At 33.2% G+C, this 10825-nt stretch overlaps 1 protein-coding gene across 1 annotated transcript; it reads left to right on the forward strand.

Annotated features, from left to right (window-relative positions):
* The first annotated feature begins 6406 nt into the window (after positions 1-6406).
* Positions 6407-8078, forward strand: LOC124367810 (fructose-bisphosphate aldolase-like). The gene has a single exon (XM_046824936.1). It carries the CDS (start codon positions 6663-6665, stop codon positions 7764-7766), a length of 1104 nt encoding a protein of 367 aa, XP_046680892.1. The 5' UTR covers positions 6407-6662; the 3' UTR covers positions 7767-8078.
* Positions 8079-10825: the final 2747 nt, after the last annotated feature.

Here is a 10825-nt window from a genome sequence, read left to right on the forward strand (position 1 = left end):
TTTTGGAGTCTATAGAAACAACTACTTTATAAGATTATCCAACTTAAAAAAGGCAACTCGGCAGATTTGGCAACTGTGGCCGTGTCTTACATTTTATAGAAAAAACATTACTGTGTTTGTAAAAATGTGCCTTCGAGAGATCGAGACATACAAAATATGAGATAACAAGAGGCAAAGATAACGTATGAGTACAGGATGTCTAATCATGCACGACAGATAATTCAATGGTTTCCCCACCAATCAAAGTCTGCATGGTGAAAAAACAACGTTTTCTCAAGCATTTACGAACCATAATTTAAAAAATGTATTTATACCTCTACTTATAACAGAATTTGAATATCCTGTTTTTAAACTTATCCCATTTGATTCAATGTTTTCAACTTTTTTATATACTAGGTAAGTACTTCTTATCATCGTTTCCATTAGTAAAGAAGGTTTTAGCGAGACCAAAACGATCGAAATGGCTTAACGAAGATATTCTCGAGAGCCGTCGTAGGATGCTGATGCTTATATTATGCAGTTGCGAGCATCCCTAGAACTAAAGTTGTATGACAACTACCTCAAGAAACATTTGGGTATAATCAAGGCTTCTAAATCCAAACAGGCAGCAATCTCAATCCACAGTACCCCTAAGCCAGCGAGAGCAACTTTGAGAGTCAGTTGAAGACCATCTAGGAAACCAGTGTTTGTGTGAGCTGGAGTATGCAGGTGAGACATTGAAGGACCCAAAACAAATAGCATCATTGCTCAATCGAGCTTTCGTAAATGTGGGAGACCACCTGAGTCTATCACCCGCGGTCAGCAGTTCTAAGACAGGGTAATTTTTCTCCAATGATTTCACTACAACATCCTTTTTCATCTACAGAATCGAATTATGAGAAACTACGGATTCCATTTTATCCTCTAATAGTAGTTTTTCTAGATGCATATTCGGTATTTCTTCCCCCTTCATAAGAGAATATGTTGATGAACTAGCCCACATTTTAACTTTCTTTCCGACACAAAAAAGGTACCGGTATTTACTCTTTCAGACCCATATCCATAACTCCGGTGATTTAAAAAGTATCTGAAAAAATTATATATTTCCGACTTCATAGCTTCCTTAAAGAAAACAAAGTACTTTCCCCGTATCAGTTTGGTATCAGACCTGATTCCAATACTACATGTGCCATAGCCTTCACATTAAAACGAATTTCATCCTCGCTGGTCTCTGGTGAACACACTCTGTTTTATTTTGCAACTCACGCAGACCTTTTGATGTAGTCGATCAAGGCATCTTGCTAAATAAACTTGGATCATACGGAACAAGGGGTATCTCACTGGAATAATGTCGATTCTATCTGACTGACCTTGTTCAGTATATTAAAGGAACCAACAAGAGCAATAAATCTTAGGACTACTCGTTAGACAAGACAGGTGTACCTCAGGGTTCAGTGCTAGGACCATTGTTGTTTCTACTTGACATTAATGACCTTTTTTAAGTTTATCGTAAATGCTGCAAATAAGAATCTACTTTCAACAAACCTCTTTGCAAATGACATATGTTTAGTTTTACGCCATAGTGACTATAAGATCCTATCCCAACATTTTGATTCTTCCCCTCGACTTCTAGAGTGGTTCACAGAAAAAAGCTATGTCTAAACATTTTTAAAATCATATATAAAATTCCATTCCCAAAAAATTTTTTTCCATGCTTTCCAAGGTTTAGTTTGGATTTCAATCTAAAGTGGGACTCTCACATTAACTTGTTAGTTAAAAATCTTGATTCTGCAATTTTTATCCTGAAGGCCCTTTTTATGTGTCTCCAGGGAAACCCTCAGCTCGAGTTATAGTGGTTTATTCGATTCAAAAGTTACCTACTGTATTGTGGGGTTTCTGCAGTGGTCACTCATTGTCTGCATCCGAGGGCATTAAGGGTTGTCTGGGGGCTGCATCATCGGGACAGCTGTAGGAAGTTCTTCCGATCAAGTGGCACTCTCACTCTGGCATACCTCCTCAAATATCACACAGTAGTTTTTTGTGTTTAAAAACAAACATAGCTTCTCAGTCTTTAATCATACCTATAACACAAGGAAAGTCTCTTGGTTGATCGATTCCGTCTTTCTTTGTCCTAAAATACAGTGTTCTTGTTTGGACCTAAGCTTCTTCTTAATTGCATTCCACATTCTTTAAAAACTGTTAAAACGGATTATAAAATATTCTTGAATGGGAGAGTTTTTTATAGCCTTCAAGAGGCACTTGAGGAACAAACTATCTGAGATCTGCATGTCGCTTACCTCTTGTGAATTCTTATTTATAATTTATTGCATAGACTGTGATTTCGGTTATATTATCGATCAAACTAATACAAATGCATATTGTACGAATGCATATATTATCTTAATGATTAATATTTATTTTTGATGCATGGCGCACAAAACTGTAAAGTTCCAGCTTGTAGATAAAGAAGTTAGAAGTTTGATGGTGGTTTATGAACACTTGCCCTCAAAGGCGGGTTATTTTCTGTACATAAATAGATTGCTGAATTCCATTTTGTGTAAAAGGTTTGAGCCTGAATACACCTTTAAATTTTTTAAAATAAAAATTGACATCTGTAATGCAATGAATGCTATGAAAGATGCATTATTAATATATTTAGTATATAACTAATTTACAATTTTCATATTTTTTTAACTGTAAACATTAACCAAAACGTAAACAAACGCTGTTAATAAAAACATTATGGTGCTCTTGAGTTTTATATTTTACTATTTTATTATTATTTTAAACTAATATCTTTCTCTTTTTACCCTACGTGTTATTAACCTTTATTTTACGTGGTAATAGGAGTGTTCAGTAGGCACAAATCTTAGGCAGTATTTTGTTATGGTTTTTTTGTTAACAAATTTCAAATCTACTTCATAAATTAAATACAGTTTTCATTTATAGAAGTTTTTGGTATAAAATACATTGTGTTTGGTTTGAGACATATGTAACTAAAACTTGTATTTTATTATGACTAAATTTGTCATTATCGTTATTTTTCTTAACATGACTTTACCCAGTGTCTAACCCTTATACAATATAAGTTGTGTGTGCATGCGCGCGCGCGTGTGTATTTAAGTTGGTTACGGATCAGAAAGTGGTTCCCTTTATTTTCCATTCAAAGTTGTCTGGTAAAATAAAGAATGATAAGATTATGAGGTGGCTATTTGAACTTTCATGTTACAGCTATGACATTATAGGCCTGGCCGAGAAAATGTTGCTGCTGACATCATAACACGTACAGGAATTTGTACTTTTATTAATGAAAAACTTGATCTGCTTAGAAGTTTCGATAATTTACTACTCCGTCCAGGTGAAACTTTAACGTTTCACTGTGTCAGAAGTAAGAATTTACCATACATCCTGGAATAAATTAGGAAATTAACATGTTGTAGAGTTTGTGTAGAAGTAAGACCTAGATTTTGTAGAAATTAAGGAAAACTTATCAAATCAACAACTCCATTTGAATGACTTAATGTTGACTTCAAAGAGCCCTTGCCAACATCTTTAAGAAACCACCCAGATCTTAATTTCCTTGCCCAGATATTTCATCAGAAACTGTAATATCAAGATTCAAACAATTATATACAGTATTCGGCACCTGAATTCATTCATTAATTCTGGTCAACCATTTATGTAACAAGAATTAAAGGAGTACTTATTCGGCAACGGGATTGCCACTAGTCGTCACTCCTTACAACGCCCAAGGCAATGGGCAGGTAGAGTGCTATAATGGGACTGTATGGAAAACTGTACAGCTGACTCTCAAAAATACGACTAGATATTTCTAAATGGAAATTAGTTGTGGGTAGCAGCCCTAACCGCAGTGTGACCCCTTTTATGTACTTCCATTATCTCTTTTATGTACCCCTCATGAGATAATGTTTGGACATCCTTGGCGATCTGGCAGCAGAGTGTCAACATCAACTTTGTGTATAAAATCCAGCCCTGTTTCTAAATATGAGCCTTTATTGGAAATCGTAACGTTCATGGAAATACTGATTATGCTTAAGTTCCTCTTCCTGGCGGTTGAGAAACTACAATAACAACTGAAATGTTAATTTTACAAGCAAGAATACATGACTGCAAAAGATGGATCTTTCAAATTATTTAAAGTGGATGACCTAATTTTTGTAGACTTCGAAAAATAGCACCTATATCACACTTTCAGGAATCTAGAACAACTATTTCACCACCAATAGAAGACTGAGAAACACTGAATTCAAAAGTAAAAGCAGTCATGTCTCTCCTCTGCAGACAGTCATCCGCAAGAACTACGCCAGGTATTTCAACCAATAATAATACTACATCCAGGACTACCACGACATACATTTTTACTGTATTATTTGGGGTTGTATGTAGCTATAACGTCAGGGAGACGTCGACACGATCTATAGAAGTACTCTGATCCAAGTGTGCTCAGTTTATACCTAGTGAGTTGAAATTACGCATCACTTTGATCTCAGCAGATCAATCCAGAGTATTAATAGTTTAATCAACAGTATCTTATAAAGAGTCTGAATAGAGTTGCATTGGTAGTAAATATGCAGTGCCAAGAGATGAGTTTGAGTTAAAGTAGAAAACTGAGTAATCAGAATATTCATGAGCTGTTTTGTGATGTTTATACTGTTTTTTCACTCACAACTAATTATATTCTTACCCCTACTTATCTATCACACTCAGTATAGGGCAAATTTACACTGGTCTATCATATGGCTATCGCATCGAATCCTCTTGTCTTCAATGGATACTAAAATGACACGTCATATTGGGCATACTCTTCAGGACAGGATATGGTTTTACATTGGTGATGCGTAGGCCCATGTGTTACAGGTGGGTATATGCGTGAAATTTCAACTAACATTAAATATACGGTATATGTTATAATAAATATATGAATGTAACTCAATGTAAGTAAATAATGAAGATTATCTATACTGATACTACATACAAATATATTTTACTGTAATTACATAATTAATGCAAACAATAGAACAAGATTTATAAGAACTTAAGATATATTAATACGGTGGAACCAATTGATATATTGAATATTCCTTTATAAAACGAATTTTTGTTATTCTCCTCTTGAATGTACCGTTTACTTCAATTCATTACTAATTTATTTTACCTCTATGTATCGAAGGTTTAACCTAAATAACCTCAATATATCGAATTTTCGCCCATAAATGTGCCTACTGTTATCCTCTTTATATCGAAGTTTCAGTTTATCACCGCAACGTACTGAAGTACAGAACCGTATTTTACAATCGAGATTGCAAACCCCCACCACCGACACTCCTTTGTTTTCTGTTGTCGACAGTGGTTAATCACCCTCTGTTGATAGTTGTTGTGGACCTCTATTATACTCGTATATCCCAGTCTTCTGATTTAATCTTTATATACTGAGTGACACAACAACGGCTTAATATATATATATCGCAGTCTGTCCCAAACAGCCTTGATATATCGAAGTTCTCGATATTTCATTTTGAATCCTTTTGTGATTCGATGTATCGAGATTCCACTATATGCAATTTACAATATAAACTGATATACGTTCAGGATAAATCATTGGTTTTTTATTACTACTAATAGCGAAAATAGATTAGCATGGACTAACAATAAGTCCATTTAGTATAGTACAACTCAGAAAATAAGATGTAATCCGGTGGTGGTCATTCATATGGATATGAAAGATAAATCATTATTTTTGATGATTAGATATTAAGAAATTCAAATATTCGTGTAGACTTTATTTAAATGGCCTACACTCGTTATTCGGTAGTTTTTATCGAGTATTTCAAAATTTTGTCAATGAATAATTCGATATTACATTTTATTTTACTTTAAATATGACTTCGACTTATTATTAATTATAATAATATTTAATGTAAACAAAAAAGAAGTGAGTAATTTTTGGAGAATTCCTAAAATTGCGATAAATAAGATTAAAAGTTCTTGACGAGTGGTTATAGGGGTTGAGGAGTAAAATGCCGGCAGGCTGTTTAACAGACCATCTTTGATTTTTTTTATCGCAGAGGAGTGCGCCTATCTGTGGAGAATCCTTTCCTCAATTTCAAAACAGCAGTTTCTCACTCACTCTATCCTGGCAAGCTGTAAGTATTGTAAAATATCTCTGACGTGTAAGTCTAGATTAAAGTAGGTTTCATTATTTTTAATGCTATTGTTTTATTGCTTTTGTAATTGTAATGTGTTATTCTTGTTAATGTACTATAACTTTACTCTTGTTGTACAATTATTATATAATATCGAAACTAGGTAATATACCGAACCGTTCGACAATAACAATCGGACAATAGCAATCGAACAACGAGTGTATCCCTCTTATTAGTCTACCCATCTGTTGATTTAAACATATGTTCAGATGTAAACAAATACTCATTAAGAACAAGAAATAATTATTAATTCCTAACCAGTAATTTTAGTGTGTATGTTGAGTTATGTTTTAAGAGTCTATCAAAACTTTGGGTAATTATATCAGTGATTAAAAATTAAAGTTATACTACAAAAAATGGTAAAAATTACAGTTTATGAGCAATAAGTAAATAAAATACACAAGTTGTTTTCTATACAATCTATAGAAACACATAATTTTTATTATAAATTAAGGTAAGATGGCATCATCAAATTATCATTTTCTTCCAGAAGAAACACAGAAAGAATTAAAAATCATTGCTGATGCAATAGTAGCTCATGGTAAAGGTATTCTTGCTGCAGACGAGTCAACTGCAACAATGGGTCGAAGATTACTAGATATCGGTGTAGAAAACAGTGAAGAAATGAGAAGACAATACAGACAGTTACTGTTTTCAACTGAAAACTTAGGTAATTCGATATCTGGTGTTATACTATTTCACGAAACATTATTCCAGAAAGCTGATGCTGAAGAGACGCTTTTGGTGGATCTTCTTCGACAACGAAAAATAATTCCTGGAATTAAGGTGGATAAAGGGGTTGTTCCCTTGTATGGTACAGAGGACGAGTGTACCACTCAAGGTCTGGATGATCTCGGCCCACGATGTGAGCAGTACAAAAAGCTCGGATGCCACTTTGCGAAATGGAGGTGTGTACTGAAAATCGGTCCTCACACACCTTCCCAGCTGGCGATTCAAGAGAACGCTAATGTGTTAGCAAGATACGCATCAATATGCCAGGCCTACCGAATAGTACCCATGGTAGAACCAGAAGTGCTGCCCGATGGGAGCCACAACATTATGGAGTGTCAGAAAGTTACTGAGAAAGTGTTAGCAGCAGTCTTCAAAGCTTTAAACGACCACCATGTGTTTCTAGAGGGCACCATCCTGAAGGTGAACATGGTGACGCCTGGTCAGGCTTGCAAGATGTTGAGAGCTTTACCCGAAGAGATTGGCGAGGCAACTCTGCTAACGATGCAGAGGACAGTTCCAGTGTCGGTGGCAGGTATTATGTTCCTGTCAGGAGGACAATCCGAGGAAGAGGCGACTGTTAATTTGAACGCTATCAATCAAAGTAATGGCTTCAAACCATGGCCTCTGACGTTTAGTTACGGGCGAGCACTTCAAGCCTCTGTCCTTCAGGCTTGGAGAGGTTCTGCAGAAAACAAAGGATTAGCACAAGAGGAGCTTATAAAAAGAGCTAATGCCAACAGAGCTGCAGCTCTAGGAGAATATCATAAAACAGAAGATGAAGAAACCACAGCGGGGAAACAAGATTTGTTTGTGCCTGACAATGAATACTAGATGTGAAACTAATGAATCAATTTTATAATAATAGTGTAATAGTGATAGATTCTTAAATAAATTTCCATGTAACAGTAGACAGTACTTTAACGCTCTCAAAAGAAATTATTACAAGTTAACCAACAATTCAAGTGCTGTTTGTTGAAATCAACCATTTTGTATGGTACAATCCAAAAATCAAACATATTATGCCTTCCATAAAGTATACTTGTCTAACCTTGTTAAAAATTTATTTTCTTACTTAATCGATAAAAATTATTTGTACTATTGAAATACTATTTGACCAACATTAAATTCCACTTATTTTACATTTAGTCCCCTGTTTCTAATAATTAATTGTATCCATTCATATAGGCCACTTGGACAATTAGTTTTTTACATAGAATAAGGAGGAAAGTCTGGAGAGATAAAAAGTGCTAAGGTCAAAGACAGGGAGGGTTTAAACCTGTGTTATCTCTTAACTCAAACCAAAGTCTGATATATACCATGAAGCCAATGGCTCTCCCAAAAAAGATTTACTTTCCCACCAACAATGTTGTATATGACAGGAGGCAAATACTACTTTTCTAGCTTATTAAGAAATCATTTTCTCAAAAGGTTATTGAATTAGATCACATAATAATAGAAATGCAATGATTTTCATTAAATTGTCAGGCCTCAAGTTGGTACCGGTTTATAACTTAATAAAATATTGTATGATGTTTAGGATAATGTAAAAATTTTTTAGCTTTTTATTGTTTCTCTCATTTTATGAAGATAGAATAAGTATTTTCGAGTATAAGTAACATTTCGTCTATTGAAGTATACATCTGAAATTTATCATTTTAAAATATGTTTAAAGTAAGATTTAATTAATATTAAAGTGCCTTTGTTGTTGCAATTACTTTAAATTCCAAATTTAAATATGAATAAAAAGACCGTAAGTGTAAAATATCTTTATCTTCCTACTTTTGTGGCCCCACTTAAAAATAATCAGTTTATATAATTTAAGAATTCACTGACCAACAAACATTTTAAGACATTATTAAGTTCAATTTCAATAAACGTGAGGAAAATATTTAATACCTTTTCCCATGTAATACTCAGTTTTGAAAGAAACCCAATAAAAAATGTAATGTTTAATTAATTATAAATTTTAATTTTCACCACATACTATATTATATTTAAATACGATGAAAGTCTTGTATTCGGTTTAAACGTGGTTGAATTAAACCAAATCATTGAATATCCGTAAAGGACATTAATAATAGACAATAATAACTTTTATAACATGATACAAATTACTTTACAGATGACAATTTGAATAAATTCAGTTTCCAAAAATAATGTGAACTATAAAATGTCGGTGTTTATTAAAAATCCATAATATGTTCTGGTCCTCTTGATGTTTAAATAGTACCTTAGCTATCCCACCTGTACACAACATTGAATTATTTAAATTTAAATAAAATATTTACATAAAAATTGGACACTTTCACTAACTGACACTGTTAAACTTGAAAATAAGGAAGTTATAGTAAAAGGTTCATTAAATTTGTTTCTTTATTAATCAGGTTGACTAAATTTGGTCATAGCTGTGTTCTCTTCGATGGTGCAAAATTTAGTTACTCAGAATTTTATTTGTTACTAATTTTTGCTACGAGTTCAGAACTATTTCTTGATAGCTATTTATTTATATTGTTTTGTACTATCAAATTCAATTACAGTACTTGATTTGGATATTTTAAAGTAAGTTAGTTTCCGATTTTTTAAGTATTCATCTTTTTTAATCACATTCTACACAATCTTTCGTCAGTGTACTGTAGCTCTAGCTCAGAACCGTTTATAACATTACCTTAGGCTAGGCCTTGCCCGAACCGGGATTTGAACATGGATCTCTAGGGTAATAAGCCAAGATGGTAACTATATCTGGGACGGTACTTACCGATTAGTTCTGTGTTAAACATCTGAAATGTTTAGGAGATTACCATGACAGCATTTTGTTTCTGTGCTGTTTGACAATTGATTGTCAATAATTTAGTCATCTCGCATACAGTACTGTATGTTACTAGATTTTTAGCACTAGAGGTGGTGGAACTATAATCCACCATAAAAAATTAATTTATTTTTATAACCACTGGGAAAAAAGGGAGTCTAAGCCCTCCCCTAGAATATAGAGAAAAGTTAGGCCTCAAAGCAAGAGTTTTTATGTATTTCTGAGGTGCAAGGGGAAAATATGCTACATAAACCAAAAATTCTTATTTTTCAAAACGTGGTACCGGATGTTTATTCTTGTGCGTTCCACCTCATATTGAGAATCGGTTAGATGTTTTTATACATGTTTTACCTCCAGGATTGATGTTTGACATTTGATTTACCTGTAAAACATTTAAACTTCCATTGAGTATGTGTTACTGCATCAATTAAAACCAGAAATCTTTAATATTTACAGAGCTAAGGGTAGGTGGGTAAGAAGCTGTTTCCCATATCTTTGAGTCGAACCCTTTGGAAATAAATAATTATTACTCATCCCAAACTTACAATTACTTAAGGAAAGCTTGATATTTTCTCAGCAAATTTACAAAAAGTTATGAAAATTTTTGAAGACAAATTTTTGACCTGGAAAATTTTAGAGTTAGAATTTATTAGAATATGGAAATATTTGAATCCAAAATATTATTACATAACCATTTTTTTGGGATATGGATTTTATTTGCAGTATTTTTGTTGGCGATGTTTGTAGGGAAAAATTTTTTACTTGAAAATATTGGAATTATAATATTTTTGTGCAGTATTTGCCGAATTAGAAACTTTTGAAAGTAATATAGAATAATAGAAACAACCTGGAAATTTGTTTAATATAAATTTTGTGCAGTACTTTTTATTTGCAATGTTTTAAGAATTTGTTACGTCAGAAAATAATCAAATATTTTCATACCATATATTTATATTTTATTATGTTAAGACTGTTTGACAAAACTTCTATCATTTCAGTAAAACTATCTGTTATACATAATCATTGATAGAATTCTCATCTCAAGCCAGTTTAGGGTGTTATCTAAAAGAACGTCATTTACATA

This window comes from Homalodisca vitripennis, chromosome 8 (genome assembly GCF_021130785.1).
Source record: "Homalodisca vitripennis isolate AUS2020 chromosome 8, UT_GWSS_2.1, whole genome shotgun sequence".
Taxonomy (NCBI): domain Eukaryota; kingdom Metazoa; phylum Arthropoda; class Insecta; order Hemiptera; family Cicadellidae; genus Homalodisca; species Homalodisca vitripennis.

Bases quoted from the DNA above. Each gene is read 5' to 3' on its own strand.
- LOC124367810 (XM_046824936.1), top strand. From the start codon at position 6,663: ATGGCATCATCAAATTATCATTTTCTTCCAGAAGAAACACAGAAAGAA.